At 47.9% G+C, this 19,098-nt stretch overlaps 2 protein-coding genes across 2 annotated transcripts; one reads left to right on the top strand and one right to left on the bottom strand.

Annotated features, from left to right (window-relative positions):
* Positions 1-2,249: 2,249 nt before the first annotated feature.
* LOC308353746 (olfactory receptor 13C7-like) lies at positions 2,250-3,206 on the bottom strand (the record flags this gene model as incomplete). The annotated part of the gene is made up of 1 exon (XM_080820762.1): positions 2,250-3,206. One exon carries the CDS (start codon positions 3,204-3,206, stop codon positions 2,250-2,252), a length of 957 nt encoding a protein of 318 aa, XP_080676888.1.
* Positions 3,207-13,007: 9,801 nt separating this feature from the next.
* LOC308353764 (olfactory receptor 13C7-like) lies at positions 13,008-13,952 on the top strand (the record flags this gene model as incomplete). The annotated part of the gene is made up of 1 exon (XM_080820786.1): positions 13,008-13,952. One exon carries the CDS (start codon positions 13,008-13,010, stop codon positions 13,950-13,952), a length of 945 nt encoding a protein of 314 aa, XP_080676912.1.
* Between the last annotated feature and the right edge of the window lie 5,146 nt (positions 13,953-19,098).

Below are 19,098 nucleotides of genomic sequence, written 5' to 3' on the forward strand. Positions count from 1 at the left end.
AGGGGGAAGGCAGGGAGGAGCTAGAGGAGCCTTGGATTGAAGCCTAATCTCTATCAAAAGCAACTGACAAAGACTTGTCTTATCTGCAGGGTGGGTTTGCTAATAAAAGACTCTGGGTACTAATGCTCCCTTGGTAAGAAGATGGAAGTTGGTATCAGAGTTTGATGTATGTCCCCATCACCCATGTGGACATCATGGTTCATGTTACCACAGGGGAAATGCACAAAGATTTCATTATAGGGCATGGTTCAGCCCCTTTCCACCAATGCTGTTGTCATTTTCATGAAGACTGAGGAGAAGCAGCCCTGAAGGCCCCTAGCTGGGGATCTCTATAACCCACGACCACCACCAGCTTCATGCTAGGGACTGGCATGTTGGGATTTTCTCTTACGAAAAAGTTTAACTCCTCCAAGCCCTCACTTAGACCGTCTATAGAAATCTCCAAGCCACACGCCACATGTCTCCGAGCTCAAGGAGTACAGGGGGATAAGAGAATGTTGAAAGGTAATTGGGGAGAGACATCTGTGTGTTTCCTTTAGCACCTGTATGCTACGTATATGTTTAGGCACTGAAGACAAATCTATCTGGAACTGTTGGGTCCATCTCAAGACTCCCCCCACCCTCTGCCTGGACAGTCTTACTTTAGGAGGTCCCATCCCAGATGATGTCAAAATGCACCTAAATCACACTTGAAGTATAATTTTGTAGTATATTTGTAATGATTTTTCTACTTTTGTTATTAAAATTATTTGGCTTACAAGTGATTCAATTTATAATTTTTTTAAGGATTTTATTTATTTATTTGACAGACAGAGATCACAAGTAGGCAGAGAGGCAGGCAGAGAGAGAGGAGGAAGCAGGCCCCCTGCTGAGCAGAGAGCCCGATGTGGGGCTCAATCCCAGGACCCTGAGATCATGACCTGAGCCGAAGGCAGAGGCTTTAACCCACTGAGCCACCCAGGTGCCCCTCAATTTATAATTCTATGATTTCTCAACAAAAAGCATAAAAGCTCTGGAAAGTGAAAGTAACTAACTACAGATTGTTCTAAAATAATGGGGCGCCTGGGTGGCATAGTCGTGTAAACATCTGACTCTTGGTTTTGGCTCAGGTCCTGATCTCAGGCTCATGAGATCAAGCCCCGCCTTGGGCTCTGGGCTCAGCATGGAGGCTGCTTAGGATTCTCCCTCTCCCTCTGCCCCTCCCCAACCCTGTGCATGCTTGCTCTCTCTCTCTGTGTCTCTCTCTCTCAAATAAATAAAATAAATCTTTAAAATATGATTCACGAATACAAGCATTTATCCATTATGAAGCTGACATAATGTTCCCTTTTTTAGGAATGCAAATAAATAATTATTAAGGTTTTTTTTAAGGGTTTTGTGTTTGTTTTGTAGTTAAGAGCCAACATGTTTTCCAGACTTTGAGTATCTTTGTACTTGGAGAACACCTCAGAGACCTGACTACCGCACCCTCATGTGCAAGGGGTAAGACAGCCCTGCCGACTCGGCTCAGGAGTAAAGACACTTGTACAATAAGTACAAATTAAGATCCATTTATAGGAATTTAACTTAGCAAATCATTTTTAGGGAATAATTTTTTCCTTGAACAAAAGGAATTCACCCAGTTACTGTCCTTGGGAGCCAGGGTACAAGAGACACCTGAGAAGGACGTAGGCCCGTCACACACACAGCTCACAAGCCAGTGCTGAGATTTGGCAATTGTTCTCTGTCGCAGGTAAGCTTTCCCAAGAAGCTGACCCTGATGGGGGACTTTCACGCAGGAAAGAGCTCTTAAGATCAACACCTATGGGGTGAAGATGAAAGAAGCAGGAGTGAGCTCAGAGGGCCAACTTGAATGGCCCATAACTCTCGTGGGCCAAGGGCGAACCAGCGCAGGAACTCCCAACTGCATGCAGTCAGCCACCAACACTCCCAACAGCCAGGGAAGAGGAGCTTCAGCCCTAGGTGGGGTAGGGGTAGTTTTGGGGTGATACACCCCCCCTCCAGCATCCACTACACACCTGTAACCAATACTTCTCAAGGTTAATGTGCATATGAGTCCCTGGAGGGATCTTGTTAACAGTAGGTCTGGAATCTGCATTTCTAAAAACTCCAGCTGATACTGACACTGCTGGTCCATGGACCACACTGTGAGCAGCATGTCTCTGAACTCCTTTTGCCCCTCACCTAGTATTAATTTGCACTGAATTTCTCAAGTGATCAGAGTGTGTGGGTCACAACGTATCCCACCGTCACTGGGTGACGTGCTTCTGAGCCACCAGGTTCCTCACAGCAGTCTTCACGTCCTTGTTTCTGAGGCTGTAGATGATGGGGTTGAGCATGGGGGTCAGAAGCCCATAGAAGAGGGAGATGAGCTTGTCTGAAACATCCTGCTTGTCTGCCCCCAGGGGGTCCTTAGATTTGGGCTTCGCATACATGAAAAGAATAGTCCCATAGAAGATGACCACCACAGTGAGGTGGGCAGAGCAGGTGGAGAAGGCCTTTTTCCTCCCCTCAGCTGAGGGGATCTTCAGGATGGTGGTGAGGATGAAGATGTAGGAGACAAAGATGAACAGAACTGGGACCCCCAGGAAGATTACATTGGCTACCCCCATGCTGATCACGTTGATGGAGATGTCAGCACAGGCCAACTTCAGGACAGCCAGGATCTCACAGATGAAGTGGTTGATGACATTGTCCCCACAGAAGGGTAATTGTACTGCAAGAGAGATCTGTACCAAGGAATTGGCTCCACCAGCCACCCAGGAGCTGGCCGCCATGGGCACATAGGCGGCCTTGCTCATGACCACGGGGTACCTGAGTGGGTTACAGATGGCCACATAGCGATCAAATGCCATCATGCCCAGAAGCACGCACTCTGTGGCTCCCATGGCAAAGGAGAGAAACATCTGCCCAGTGCAGGCTGAGAAGGAAATGGTTTTCCTGGGAGTGAGGAAGCCATCCAGGACTAGAGGGACTGAGGAGGTTGTGTAGCAGATGTCCAGGAAGGAGAGGTTCCCCAGGAAGAAGTACATGGGTGTGTGCAGGCGGGAGTCAAGGATGGTCACCAGGATGAGGACCCCGTTTCCCAGCAGGATGACCAGGTACATCAGAAGGATGAGCACAAAGAATGTTTTCTCTAGTTTTGGATGGGCAGAGAGGCCAAGCAAAACAAATTCTGTCACAGCAGACTGGTTGGATGCTTCCATTTCAAACACTCTCCCGTATCCCTTAAAGTACTGAAGGCAGAAATAGTGTTGGTTTTCTGATGGCTTGCTTGAGTCACAAGCAATGATGTCACATCATTGTCACATGATGTCACAAGTGATGGCTTGGGGATCACAATATGAGGTCCCTAAAATTGTAAATAAACTTAACCTGTGGGATTCAACTAAAAGACCAAGTTATCTAAGGTTAGGCTGTGTATCAATCAAAAGCATGAAATGCAGAATGTGGAAATCCAAAGAAACTTAATAAAATAAAAGACATTTTATTTTATTTATCTAGTCAATGACATTAATATATCTCAAGCAAAAATTATATGTCTGCATATGCTGTGTGTCTTCAACACTTTACAGGGAAGCAGGAGCCTCTGAGTAACTCTGTCTCTGTCATATAATTGGGACCTCAGACTAGCACAGCTCAGTGACACCAGCCATTGATGTCATGTGGCCCATTCCTATGGATCTAGTTCTCTCCTTGCCCAGCAAGTTTCTATTATAAGTGGACTTCCAACACAGTCTTATAGGAAGAGAATATACTGGCTTGAAAACATAAAGTTACTTTAATAGTTTTCTTACACAGTATCTGGTTTACACTTCAGTATTTTGTGAATGTAGTTAGTGTAAATCACTTCATCTGATCTTAACGCTCTTCTCTGGAAAATCTGACCAGATTGAATTTCTGGAGCCTACCACTTGCAGCTCCCACCAAAGTCTCCAGAAACCTGACCTGCAGCACAGGCCTTGTGTGTCGTCTCCCGTGACTGCAGCTGACCTGTCTGCACCTCTGCTTCTCTGGAACTTGGGCCCAAGGAATGAAATCTTACCTGATGGTCAGAGCCCATTCATAATTCTCACCCTCGGAGTCGGTTGAGTGGGGCCTTGAGTCACACGCCTTCCAGTGCCACATAGATGCTTTGCAGACATTGTCACAGGTACTACTACTCAGCTGCCTAGAACATCCAAGCCACAGTGTAGATCATCACAATTTTACTGCCAAAGAGATTAGGAACACCAGATGTCATCAGGGCCTGTAGCAGGGGACCCAAAACAGCATGACTGCCAGTTAAAAACAGGCTGCTGAGTCCTACATTTGGAGATGATCTCACAGATTAGTTTTTTGTTTGCTTGCTTTTTAAAGAAATGCTCCTCATGTACATCGGATCCACACCAGTCTTGAGAATCACTGACCTCTTAGTTTAAAGGTGGAGAAATGGAGGTCTGGAGACAGGTTTGTGAATTACATGTGGCCCCAAAAAAGGGGTGTGTTTTTCCTAATTGATAATGATGCAATGCTCAAAAGGGCTTCTCTCAAGATATATGGAATTAAGGAATAGAGAATTGTTTTTAGAGAAAGGCTCTGCTAGTACCAAGGAGTACAGAATTTAGACTTGGCAGACTTTCCAGGTATTAAACCAGTCCAGTCCCCTTCTCTTACCCACCTGTTATAGTGATCCTCTCTTCAGAAAGTGATTTCTCTGCCCCTGCTTCAACATTTATACAACATATTATTGTCAGGAAGCTGGGCTGTTGATATCTGCCCTTTTCCTCACTTCTCCCTTCCTCCACTTGCCCTAAGACTCCTCTGGGCTCATGCAAAACAGACCTGTTCCCTGGCCACAGCTGCAGCCTTCAGAGCTTTGGAAATAGTTGTCTTCTCCCCAGTCCAGTCCTCCCTGCACACACTCACCACTATTCTGCACAATGAAGAGCTGGCCATAGACATCACCTGGCACTTACCCAGCATGGGATGATGTCTAGGCTGGGTCGGTGGCTCACAGGAAGGGAGGCCCTTGGAGTGGAGAGGCTGCCAGCAAAGGGAAATGACTGTCTCTGGTGTCACCTGCCCATCTGGGTGCTACCAAGCCATGACCAGGCCTTACAGACCTTATCTCTCAGAGCTGCTCCAGCAACATATAGATACACTTTCTTAACATGGGCACATTGTCACTTACTGTCTGACTTCCAGGTGTCTCTAAATGACCCTGGGTATAGAGGGGTCCAAAGTGCAGCCACAAGTCACAGTCCACAGAAGCTACAGCTACTCACGGTGACTTTGCCTGACCTTGGGGCTCAGTGAGACAAGGAGAAAAAGGCTGACTCTCAAGGCTGAGACTCAGCCAGGAGCCTCAGCCCAAAGGAGACTGCACCCTGTGTGGGCTGGCAAGCTGTGCCTAGCTATTGGACCCAGCATCCTCTTCCTTGCACTCCACACTTTCTCCAGAGGGCCCCATGATGGCTCTCTCAGGAATTAAGGCTGGGTTGCTTTGGGGCCAGGCCTTATCCCAGAAGCAATTTAAAGTTTGGTGAGAGGCTCAGAATTTAGACTTCATTCCCATAGACCCAATTAGGCATTTTTGTGAAGTCTACCCAACGCCCCCCTCTCACTCCAAGGAAATCTCAGCTTAGAACATCCTCTGGCCAGGTAATCAGAGTTCCACTGGGTTTTGATCACAAAAATGGGTCCGAGATGACTCTGTCATTGCCCTCAGAGAGCCTGGAAGGAAGAAGAGCTGGGCCTCAGTGATTCAAATATTCCCAGGGAACTTTGAGCCAGGCGGATTCCCTGCCATCCAGGCACCTCCTCCCCTCCACTCAGTGACCCAGCGTTCATTCTCTTTCTCTCTCCCCTTCCCTCTCCCTCTCTCTCTCTCCCCCCACCCACCCCTGTCCCTCTCACCAACCTGCCCACCGTTCTGAACAACTGCTGTGAACATGTCATACGTACCAAGCCTTGTGCCAAGTACCAAAGAGTAGAGATGGGGGACATGATGACCAGGAATGGGTCCTGGTCTTCAGAGCAAGCTGGCAGAGCAGAAATATCTAGAGAGCAGGCATGACTGAGAGAGCCACAAAGCTGTCCAGGAGGCTGTGCTCGGGAGGACGATGCAGAACTCGCCCAGGACAAAAATAACAGGGACGGGGACAAGAGGGCAGGGGGAGACATGCAGGAGGAAGAACTGGTAGGATTTAGAGGTTAGTCTGGGAGGGATGCAGGCGAGACAGGAGTCAACAGTGGCTAAAATCACAGACGCTGGGAAGCAGCTGGTGACACGGAGGGGAGCCTGTCTGGGCTGGTCGGGATAGCTGCAGCACCATTTCTGTCACACATCTTGTGTGCCCCACTCATTGATTACTAGTAATAAAGATAGGACTGAAAAGCAGTTCCTGTGGTTGAGGAGTTTATGGCCTATTGGATTTGTTATATTTGAGATGATGGTGAAATGTTGATATTAATAAGAGTTGCCATTAATTTATAACTGTTTCCTAGATCTTGTCTCACCTAATGTTCCTCAAGATCCCTTGAGGTAAATCTGAGGGATACCTGGATATGAGAAGTGGAGGGACTCTCCATCACTGGGCTCCAGCCTGGGATTCATGGTGTCTAACATCTTTGGCTTCTGGGAACCTGTCCCTCCCTCACTCTTGGTTTTCTCAGGCCAAGGGGTTGTTATAAGGTTCATGCAGGTGGGCCGTGCTGTTAGACAGGCACTGCAGTGTCAATCTGAGGGCTCCCGCTGGCCCCCCTAAGGCAGAGCTCTGGGTTCCCTGCCTCTAGGACTCTACCACACAGAAGACTCAACCACTCTGGCCCTACTCCTAATCGGCCCCTACTCTTTTCCCTCTCACTCGACTTCAGTTTACCATGGCTCTGGGTTCTTAGACCTAACTGCCTATTTACTGTGGTTTCTCCTTCCTCTCCTTCCTTCCTTCCACCAGCTGCTGACTATGTCCTGGTGTTTGAGTTCAAGCTCCTGAGAGACAGATCCAAACGGTTTGATTAGTCATCATCTAGTATAGGCTGCCAGAGAGCTCGCAGGTTAACTGCCCCTAGAACAGGAGTCCACTGGTCTAGTCAGGTGAGTCCTGTGGCGTGAGTGCTTCGTGGTACAAAGCATGGAAACAATTTGAGGGGCAGGAGAACATGGGCATACCCAGTAAGTGAGGCTTGCTGGAACAAAGCAGTGAATCAGGCAAGTATTATTGAGATAATCCAGCATTCAGACTTCGGAAATTATACCCTTGTGTCTCCACTGCATGCTTGCTGCATGAGTAGTCTCCTTTCCATGAAGAAGCAAAGCCTTGACCCTCTCACCTACCATGGAGACAACTTCTCCCTCCTGCCTCTTCCCTTTTCCCTCTTCAAGGAAGTTCTGTTTCCCTGACATTATAGCACCTGATTCCAGTCCTGGTTTTATCTCAAAATGGTGGTGGTTCTTTTCTGTCTTCACAGAGAATGTGCTAGAATGATTCCTGAAAGAATCTCAAAGTGGTTTTGAGCAAGGTTAAAAAGTTTTGACCAGGGATCTGGTCACAGGCCTTGTGAATTCCATGGGATGTCATGTCCACACTTGTGCCCAGGAAGCCACGATAAGCAGATACCTCCCTACAAAATGCGGGAGTTGCTGGGGTTCAGAGTACCCCTTCAGTCAGCTCCACTCATCTTTGGTAAACTCACATTTACACACACCCAAACACATGGAATAAGGATGTTTCCGGCACATAAAGCTTTGTCTTGGCCAATTAAAACCCAAATATTCCCTGGCTGGTCTGACTAGGGCTTCTGTAGGCAGGGAGAAGAAATGAAGACAGACATTTTCAGCAGTACTTCTAATCTCAGTGCCCTGAGATCCCACACACAGGGTTTGTAAGAAATCTAGCTCAGTGCTCCTCAAGTGTGACTACAGGCAGCTTTGGCATCACGTGGGAACTTGTAAATAATGCAGATCCCTGGGCACCTCCCTGGACCTACAGAATCAGTCTGGTGGTGGGTCCACCTCTATCCGTGTGTGTGTGTGTGTGTGTGTGTGTGTGTGCGTGCGTGTTTGTCTAATCTCTGTATTAGCAAGTCCTCTGGATGATTCTGATGCATGCTAATGTCTGAGAAGCACTGGTCCATCTAGACGTTTCCTAGAATTGGAATCTAGTTATTCTTTGGAAGGAATCTAAGAGGAGGAGGGTATTTTTTGTGAATGTTCCAAGCAGCTGCCTAGAATCCCTCTGCTCAGGAGTCAGCTGTTCTTTCTAGCTTTTCTAGCTCCTGGCCCTTGACCGTCCACACCCCTGTGGACCTCCTCTGGGTCACTGTTCTCTGGGGTCTTTCTATCCTTGGGATCCACTTTGTCTGAGAGTCCTCACCTTAGAGTAAGTGGGACCCTAGCAGCCCAGAGGTGAAGGGGGGAATCCCATAGGTGCTCTGACTTTGCATTTCAGGGGGCTGCCGACCATCTCTTAGGGGTACAATGGCAATTGTATCCAGAGAGGCAGAGAAGGGCCAGCAACCCCAGGCCTCCAGTCACTCTAGACATTTAGTCAGTGAGTCTCCACTCATGAACACACTGTGCACCAGAATGAATTCATCTTGTCTCCTAAAACCAGCAACCCAGTCAGTGTTTTCTACTTCATTCCTGTCCCCAGCATCCACCCATCATCCGAGCAGGAAATAGTGACTCTACCTTCTTTCCTGCCTGCTACATGCAACCAAACTCTAGGATTGTATTTTGCATCCACCAAACATTTCCTGAACCTCTCTCTTCACTACCCCTCCATCCCTTCCCAGTTAACGTCCTTATCTTCACTTGCCTTTTAGTGTTTCCCTGTCTCTTTAGTTCTGTCCTCCCGCCCCCAATCTTCCCCCACACGGTATCCAGAAGGATCAACCTCAGATGGAAATTTGACCACATCAGACCTTTACTTAAACTCCCTAAATGCCTCTGGAGCCCTTATAGAAGCATATCTCCTCAGGATGCCCCTGAAGACCAGCTAGAGTCCAGTCCCGCCTCCCTCCCCATCAGCAGCACCTGCCCAGAACACTCTGGCCATATTCCGCACTGCTGGCTGCACCTGCTCTCCTGCACCTGCTCTTCTGTGTCTTTACTTATGCAGCTGCTGCTTCCTGGGATGATTCCCACTCCCCATTGTCAGGTCAGTTGTCACTCATGCCCTCCAGTGGTGTGCTGGTCAAGTTCAACAACAGGATCTCCAAGTCAAAAAGCCCTGGTCTGGAGCATTTGCTGATTTCTGTGGTATAAACACTGCCACGATGGCCAATTTCAAGCAAACAACGAAGTCACTGAATGGGAATGGGGCAGGGATGTACACAAGTGGTGAGGCAGCTCCAGCACATGATGGACTTTGAATAATTTTCCCCCAACCCCACCCCCCGCCAGGAGGTCTGACCCCTGACTCTGGGCTCTTCCCAGCGCCTGGGCATTCTCTTCTCCCTCTCCACGTCCTCCCTTGGTCATTTCTCTTCATGTTCCTCTCTTGCCACTAGAGGGCGCAATCCAGAAGGCGGAGACGGTGGTCCCTCTGCACATCTCTGCCTTCCCGGCAGTACAGTGTTTGCTGGCTGAATAAAGGAATGTACCCATTCTCTGGACCCACCCCAGTTCTTGGCCACATTATGTCAGGGACTTCCGAGAGGTTTCAGAGCACGTGCACAAATGACAGGAAGCTGAAAGGAAGTGATTTGAATAGACACTGGGTGAGGATTGAGGAAGAAAGCAGCAGGTTGCTTCAAGGGGCCAAATTCAACAAGTTGAAATTCAGAGGAAAAGTCGAAGTCTTCCACTCAGGGGACACTTAAGTGGCTCAGTCAGTTAAGTGTCTGTCTTCGTCTCAGGGCATTGTCTCTGGGCCCTGAGATTGAGCCCCACATCAGGGGCTTTCTGCTCAGGGGGGAGTCTGCTTCTTCTTCTGCCCCTCCCCCTGCTCCCACATGCTCTCTCCTTCCCTCTTTCTCTCTCTCTAATAAATAAACACAACCTTAAAAAAAAAAGAAAGAAAAAGTCCACTCAGACTCCTAAGAGCCACTGCCTACGCACAGATTTAGGGGGATGGGCTTGGGCACAGCACAGGAGAAAAGCCTTGGGAATCAGAGTGAGTCCTGGAATCACTGCCCAGTGGGCTGTTGGACCCTCTTAACAGAATTGTGATGTTTAGAGAGAAGCAGGGAGGAGGGGTGGGAGGGAAAAAACAAGCAGGCAGCAAACTTCCTCCAGTGCCTTCAGCATAATTGGATCTTGGGGATGATCTCCCAGAAGGATACAAAGTTTCTAAACTGAGTACCACTCACTTTCCAAACTTTAAATGACTTCAGGGACTAAAATGGTCCCGAAAAACACACTAGAATTTAAATTATCTTCTAAAGGCGATGGCCAGTCCTTTGGAGATTGTGCTCTGAGCACAGGAGGCAGGTGGAGAGGAGAGGACGGGCTGGACCCCTCACCATCCTTGTCACAAGTTCTGAGCCCTCACCCTGGCGCTTCAGACCCAGTGTTGCTATTTCTGATCTGTGGCCTCTTCCCAGCCCTCAGGAAACGAACGGATCACTTCTGTTCTCCATGTTTCTGATCCAGGTAAGTGCAGGTTTCGATCATATCAGGATTTTCATTAGCAAGCTATATATAATCATCAGGTTTGATTGTAATGGAGTAGAAGCTCAGGAAGGGGAGAAGCCCTGGCATCGGTATGGTGTTATTCTCCCAGAGTAATATAGACCCAGCAAACTGCAAAGGTCTCTAAGAGAGATCATCTGGACTCATACCACTTCGTACAGAGGGGACAGGTTTCGCCCAGGACCACACAACTCATAGTCTTTGCACACATGCACTTGTCCCTTCTTGATTAAAACCATGGAGGGGGTGGGAGGCTCTATTTTTTTTGTAGTTAAGAAGCCAAAGTTCAGTAATAATAATGAGCTGTGTTTCTAGATCTGGTGATGATGGCATAAAGGGAATATTTTCTTCACATGATCCACATTCTTAGGAGAAGACAGGCCAGCTCAGGCTGGGACCGATTTACCGCCCCAACACGTACGTCACAAGTAACAGTGTGTCCTGGGTACGGAAGCCAGCCCCAAACTGGGGGCCATTCTCCGGATTGTGCAGCCACTTGGTCAATTCCTGAATGGTCTGCTTGCCTCAAAGTGATGTATCGATGTTTTTAAGATGCTGGGAGAAAAAGGGAGATTGACTCTTGTTTATCGTTATGCTGAAGGCAAGCAATCTGTAGCTATTTGGAGTCCTGGCATTTGGAAGAGGGATTAAAGTTGCAAAGGAGCAAATTCCAGCTCAGTCTAGGGTGAAGCTGCTTCAGAGTGAATGAGCCTCGTCAGGAAGTGCAGTGTCCCACGTCACTCGGGGACCCAAGTGCAGGCTGGAGGGCCAGGAGGAAGGCAGGAGGAGCGGTCTGCATTGGAAAGGGAGCACATTGCTAACTAAATCCTAAGGCCCATTGTCAGCAGCATTGACGTGATTCTTGTGGTTGCTGCTGCCACTGATACAATCACTTGTTGGCAAGGCTATTTGCCTGGCAATTTTCCCCACTAGATTTTGAGCTCTTCAAGGTCATGGGCTATGCCTTTCATTGCTGGGCTCCCACTACTGGGAGTGATGCCTGGCCCAGAGCAGATGCTCCATCAGTGTCTGTCAACCTGAACTGACTTTTGATGGCACGTACTTGGTCACAGCTACAATTCTAAGAGCCAAGGGAGTGTCTCTGAGCAGCTGGAGTGCTGAGGGCCTTGGTGAGCTGGATGGGAAGTTCATGAATGTTTTAGAGACAGAGCAGGTAAATCTGAATGCCCAACACCCTCAATGTGGCCTACAAGGTTTTTTTGTTTTTTTTTTTTAATTGACCCAGAATAAATCCCAGTTTGGGGAGCTCTTAGTCTGAGGAGAGATTCGAGTTTTCTAGAAAGAAATGCTGACAGAGTGAGTCTCGGGGCCTTGTGAACAGTTTCAGGGAAAAGCTAGGGCCTCTGGTGCAGGGAGATGGAGAATGAAGAAAAGAAGGGAGATTCAGTCAGAATTCTCCATAGTGTGGCCACAGTGCGCAGGAGGCCCCTTTGCTGCTCCAAACGTACCAAAGGATCAACAGTTGTTAAGACCTTGGCACCATGGCCTGGGCTGGTTCTCTCAAGAGGTGACACTGGGGCAGGGGAGGTGTTGGCTCCCATCTGTCCCAAGAAAAGTGATGCTTGATTTTCTGATGGTTTTCATTTAGGCGGTCTTGTCTCCTGCATGCCTTACTCTTTTTTAAATGTGCGCCAGATGTTGTATTTGCAAAATTCTTTATGGAAGTGATTTGGAAGACTGGGGCGATGCTGCTTTCCTTCAGCATGGATTTACATTTGCTTCTGATTTTGGAAGCACCACCACCGGGAACCAACTTCAGGGCTTGAGAAGAGCTGAAGCTGAGCTACGACACCTGTAAACAAAGTTTCCTTCAGATCCTCTCCTACTCTTGTGGTGCTGCCCTTTGCGATGCCCTACCAAAGGGAGAAGTATAGTTAGAGGCCCTTCATGGTGAGCCTTGCACCTCAAAACCTGTCTCCCACCCTCAGGATCCTGTTCATCGTGCTGCTTAGCCTCTCAGCAGCCACCCCCAGATTCTATAAATGATTCAGTTACCTCACAGCCTCAAATGCTACATGTCTCTGAATTCCGCAATTCCCAGAATCATGACCTTATGGTTCTTAAGGTCGTATAACCTCGCCAATGCTTTATGCAGATGTTTTATGTCATGATCTAGTTTTTGTTTTTAATTGTCATATGCAGGAGAGTTTGTCCAATTTAACTCTTCATTCTTACTGGAAGCAGAAGTTAAATATTATTCTCTACTACGTTTTTCCTAGAGTCCTATAGAGATGACCAAATTGTCAGAGTTATTCTCCAACAGCTCAGCAGGGTGGGGATCTTTCCTCTGCTGCCTGGGCCCTTTTGGAGTCAGAGAGTGCTGAAACTGACTGCAGAGAGTTCCCGCAGGTGACAGAGCAGATGCGTCATGGACAGGTCCAATCAGACCTCCTCTGGGGCGGGGTTCATCCTCCTGGGGCTCTCAGCCCACCCAAGGCTGGAGAAAATGTTCTTTGTGCTCATCCTTCTGATGTACCTGGTCATCCTGCTGGGAAACGGGGTCCTCATCCTGGTGACCATCCTTGACTCCCGCCTGCACACACCCATGTACTTCTTCCTGGGGAACCTCTCCTTCCTGGACATCTGCTACACAACCTCCTCAGTCCCCCTCATTCTCGACAGCTTCCTGACCCCCAGAAAAACCATTCCCTTCTCAGCTTGTGCCGTGCAGATGTTTCTCTCCTTTGCCATGGGAGCCACAGAGTGTGTGCTTCTGGGCATGATGGCATTTGATCGCTATGTGGCCATCTGTAACCCCCTTAGGTACCCTGTGGTCATGAGCAAGGCTGCCTATGTGCCCATGGCAGCTGGCTCCTGGGCAGCTGGTATCACCAACTCTGTAGTTCAGACATCCCAGGCTATGAGACTGCCCTTCTGTGGGGACAATGTCATCAATCACTTCACTTGTGAGATCCTGGCTGTCCTGAAATTAGCTTGTGCTGACATCTCCATCAATGTAATCAGCATGGTCGTGGCTAATGTGATTTTTCTGGGGATCCCAGTTCTGTTCATTTTTGTCTCCTATGTGTTCATCATTGCTACCATCCTGAGGATCCCCTCAGCTGAGGGGAGGAGAAAGGCCTTCTCTACCTGCTCTGCCCACCTCACTGTGGTGGTCGTCTTCTATGGGACCATCCTCTTCATGTACGGGAAGCCCAAATCCAAGGACCCCCTGGGGGCAGACAAGCAGGACCTTTCAGACAAGCTTACCTCCCTCTTCTATGGGGTGGTAACCCCCATGCTCAACCCCATCATCTACAGCCTCAGGAACAAGGATGTAAAGACTGCTGTGAGGAACCTGGTACGTCAATAACACCTAACTGAGTGACTCTCAGTGATTTCAAAGATGCCAGAACGCAAGACCTCCAAACTCCTCATTGTTTTCGTGGGGAAATGGTAACCCGAAGTAGAGAAGGGAGCTTCCTAAGGTCCCTGCTGTGACTAAGACTAAAAAGTAAACTGGTTCTCTATCTATTCACCCACTCATTGTTCCATAGTTAATGGAGCTTTTGTCTATGACCCTAGAAGGGAAGAGCCTTCACATTTCTAGAAATGTTGGCTAGTTGTTGGCTTTGTGCACAACCACAGTGACATCGTATCTTAGCTATTTTATGCTAGTGAAGTCTTAGATTCTCTGCCACCAGAAGTTGGTGTGTGTCCGTGAAGCCTCATCTGTGTGTGCAAAATTAAGAGATAAACACAGAATCTGGTTTTAGTAGAACTGGGCTCTTGGAATGTACTATGAGGCCCCATGTAGAATTGCTAATCACTGTACAAGCTTTGGTATTATCCTAGAGGCCTGTGTTCAGTAAGAATAACATAAAAGGTATCATCTATATCATCATAGCATATTGACTGATAGCACCATGGCAAGAATTTACCTTATATCTTAGCACCAGGAAAAGAGGGCTCTTACCTTGAGTGTGTAGCCATCTGAGGAAGCTCAGAGAGATGTTTGGCCTCTCCTCCCCATGCCCCAGCTCCAATCATGCACTGATACAGTACTGCATAGTTGGGAGACAGCAGTTGTCCAACTCTTGTTCCCCACACAAATTACATGTGTGTTTGTATCATAGCAACAAACACTCCCATGCAGGTACCCAGACAATAAGGAAGTCCAAAACATGTTTTAGGGAAAGCAAAGGGTTACAATAATCCTCAGTTGCACAGCTATCATCAGCCATTAGTAAGAGTTGGTTATGGCATGGGTGTGGTATATGATGGGCTAGGGGGCTGTAGGTTTGGACTTTTGGGTCACAGCCATAACAGCTTGGAGGATGGAGGTCATAGTGGGTGAGAGACCTTCGACTGCACAAAAGAAAGAATTCTACTCAACCTGGTTTCAGAATAATGTGGATTTATCCAAAAGTAGGGTCAACCTCAGGCAAAGTTAATCAGGCTCTAGCTCCTTTGCTCTGAGATTCTCTTGACTCCTCACTCTTCTAAGTGTCAGGTTTGTTTTCAGGCTGACTTGTCTCATGGTCACAAGATTGCTGCCATTGCTCTGGACCCGCAGTTTCCCCATTCACTCATGGTATAGAAAGCACTGGTTCCTACAACCAGAGAACAAATATCCTGAGGTTTGCTTTGACTGTACCATCAGTGCAAACTGCAAACAAATCACAGTGGCAGGTGAGATCAGATTATGCAGATTGACATAGACTAGCAGGACCCTACTCCAAAACAGAAGGTGGGGTCAGTCTAACCTAAGTCTACAGCTGCTATATACAGAGGAACACCTGGAGTTACGAGTAAGAAAGTGATAGAAGGGCAATGGACCCTGGAAGACCAGCAAACAAATGTCCACCATTTTCTGGGCCCCATGTGAGGCTTCCTGACTCTGGGAAATCCCTAGGAAGGGAGAGGGCGGCGGCGGCAGCGGCGGTGGCTGCTGCTTCTTCTTCTTCTTCTTCTTCTTCTTCTTCTTCTTCTTCTTCTTCTTCTCTTTAATCTTAAAGAGTGAAAGAGTGTGTGAACAGGGGGAAAAGAGGGAGGGAACAGAGGGAAAGAGAGAGGAGAAGCAGACTCCCTGATGAGCTCAGAGCCCCAGGAGAGGTTGGATCTCATGACCCCTGAGATCTCCTCCTGAGCTGAAACCAAGAGTTGGACACTTAACCGACTAAGCCACCCACATGCCCCCAGGATGTCCCTCATTGGATATGGAAGCAACATATTCCCAACCTGGTCAGATGGTGACTCAATGCCAGACTTAATCTGATTCCTTGTACATCTGAGTTGTCCTAGATTCAAAACTGTTCCTGGTGTGCTTGTATCGTGTCTCAACTCTGCAGCTGAGAAGTCCTCTTGACGGTTTGCCTTCTGAGGTGAATCTTACTCCTCCTCGGCTTTTTAATTTTATTTTATTTTTCTACTTTTAGTTTTCCTTTGCCCCATTTTCTCTCCTGTCTATTTTTAATTTTTTGGCCTTGGATGTAGTTTTGGTTTATCTCAGCCCTTTGTGGGATGATGCCAGGCATATGTTATAAGACCAACCAGTGAACAAAGCCACAAGTAAGCAAGCAAACAAATAAACAAATAAACCCAACGGAACTAATAACAAAACACAGCAGTGGGGGAGGTAGTAGAGGGGCTGTTGGAGACACAGCCCCTCACAGCTCCTTCTCTGGGCCTTGCTGTCTCTCTTCCCTGCTGTACCTTAGTTTGGGATTGGATGCCCTCGAGGTCCTTTCAAGGCTGACCTTCCAAGGTGATGACTCTAACCCCAGGCCATAGGCATGAGACTAGGGATGGTGAAATGAGACTGTAAAAGTCAGCTTCCAGTATCATAGTCCCTAGGGCATCCTTGTCCTGTGCCGCTTCCTCACCTCCCAGTCCCCTGGATTTATTGTGTGTGTTACATGACACAGGAGATGGTGATTATATTTCCACATATGTACTTAGATTTACCTGAACACAAGAATCTATGAACAGATCGCAGGTCCATTGTCATGGACACCCCCAAAGGTATATCAGTGCTATCTTGCAATTGCACTTGAAAGATTCTGCTCACTCCCAGATTCTGGGTAGTGGTAGAGGTTCCATTCATGTAGGATTGCATATAAAATACCAAAACTACCTGCAAAGTTTAGGACTTCTTGTGGGCTTTTCAGCAGGAGAGAGAAAAGAGTACACCAATCTCTATTGAACTTCTCTTTGGGCTTGAGGAGAGTGAGAGGAGGTCAGTTAGAACCTCCCTCCTTGGAAATCTGTAAACTGAGGCTCTTACTCTTGTTGAATTGACCACAATCTGACCCTCCTTACCACTAAGGGTGAGCCGGGCTACAGGCAAATAGAGGAAAGTGGGTTACCCCGGAGAAGGCAGGCAAGGGGACACAGGACAGTCTGGGGCTATCTGTTGCTGTCTCTGCATTTTCCTTTGTGTCATGATCTCCTCTTCATCTGTCTTGCGGTGTTACCAGCAGGCTTAGAGCAAGTCTTACCAACAGTGGATAAGAGGAGGGGGAGGGAGTTGAGCTTTATTACAGCCCTTTGCTCCCCTGCCCCGTTTAAAATTTTTCCTTAGACTATGGGAACACCAATATTCAGGCTCCATCAGCCTCAGCCCTACTAAAACTTCTGCTCACAAATTTTAGGTGATTTCCCTAACCAACCCAAATGAATTCTCAGGGGAAAAAATAAAGAAATTTACTTAAGCCTATGAATTTAAGTCTTTGTTCTTCTAACTAAAAGAGCAAAACTAAACAGATTGAGATGAAAGTTCACTGAAGAGTCAGTGGCTTGCAGCTGGTACTGACCACAGACTCAGGAACCATTAGGACTCCCAGGGGATCCTTTGGGGACCATGGCTGGTTCTATTTGCTCCCAATTAAGATTGATGCTTTGTTCCCCTGGGGGTTAAGTCCGGGAACCTGAGTATTGTAGAAAGTCCATTAGTATTCTAAATTGAATTATTACAACAGCTGCTTCTAGCACTCCCCAAGAAAACAAGAGAGCAGTTCAAAGAGCAGCTGGGTAGGGGAGAATGGGAGGTAGGCATACAGGTTGCTCTGGTCAGCACAGACTGGGGCTGAGCCATTCTGCCACGTCCCTTCAGAGGTACTGTGAGTCCAGGGCCAGGGAGCCTGAGACCTGCCTTCTGATTCTGCTTCCAATGCTGTTTGCCACTGTAGTTTCTTTCCCTCTCTGAGTCTCAATTTCTTTGTCTGTGAAATGTGAGTGTACCCCCCTCCCTCCATCCCTCTCAATAAACAATGCATGGGAAAACACCCAGGGAGAACCCAGTGGGGAGGAATTCATGGCTCACACCCCACAACCTGTCACTCTTTGATTAGGGGTCCCCTCTGGATTCTCCCCTCCACAGTTCATGAGCTATGGCTCCAAATTGCTAAAGCCACTTGGGGCATGATTTGAAGGAGCCTTGGATGGCCAATTTGTGGCCCTGGTTACCTCTGCCTGCCTCACCCCCGCCATCTGGTGGCCACTTCTGCAAGCCTCGGCGATCAGGGCTTCTCAAATCTCAATGTGCTCAAGAGTCCCCTGGGGATGTTGTGAAAATGCAGATTTGGATTCAGTGAGTCGGAGGTGGGACCCAGGGCCCCATGTCTCTAACAAGTTCCTAGGGGATGCCTATGCTGCTGCTCTGCGGGCCACACTTCCAGCAGCAAGCCCTAGAAGACTTGGGACTGAGGGACTGAAGGAAGAGGCAGGGAAGCGACTCCCGTGTGGAAGGCTCCTGCCATGTGCCAGGTCAGTTGATGTCAGCCACCTGCTCTAGTCTCTCCAGTTTCCAGGGCAACGGTTTGCCCTGTGACCTCACTTCTTTATGGACCTAAGGATTGTTGATTTCTTAAGTAAGGATTGTTGATTAATCAGTTTGTTCAGCTTCTTACTTGTTAGTGGATTGACTACCAAGCTTCTTACACTTTAGACCAGAAACTAGCTATTCCCATCTCAAATAGCTCCAGAGAGCAGTCAAGTACAAATATAAAATGTGGTGGGGGCACCCGGGAGGCTCAGTCAGTTAAGCCTCTGCCTTCAGTTCAGGTCATGATCCCAGGGTCCTGGGATCGAGGCCCAAGCTGGGCGTCCCTGCTCAGTGGGGAGCCTGCTTCTCTCTCTGCTTCTCCTCCCTGCTCATTCTCTCTCTCTCTCTCTCTCTCTCAAATAAATAAGAAATCTTTTTAAAAAATAAAATAAAAGGGGCGCCTGGGTGGCTCAGTGGGTTAAAGCCTCTGCCTTTGGCTCAGGTCATGATCTCAGGGTCCTGGGATCGAGCCCCGCATCAGGCTCTCTGCTCAGCGGGAAGCCTGCTTCCCTCTCTCTCTCTCTCTCTCTCTGCCTGCTTCTCTGCCTGCTTGTGATCTCTGTCAAATAAATAAATAAAATCTTAAAAATAAAATAAAGTGTGGTCAGGTACAGAGTAAGAGTCATAAGTATATCAGAGAAGGAAATACATACCAAATTTTATAGAAAACACAATTATTATATTTCTAAAAATT

The sequence above is a fragment of the Martes martes genome (assembly GCF_963455335.1).
Source record: "Martes martes genome assembly, chromosome: 12".
Classification (NCBI taxonomy): Eukaryota; Metazoa; Chordata; class Mammalia; order Carnivora; family Mustelidae; genus Martes; species Martes martes.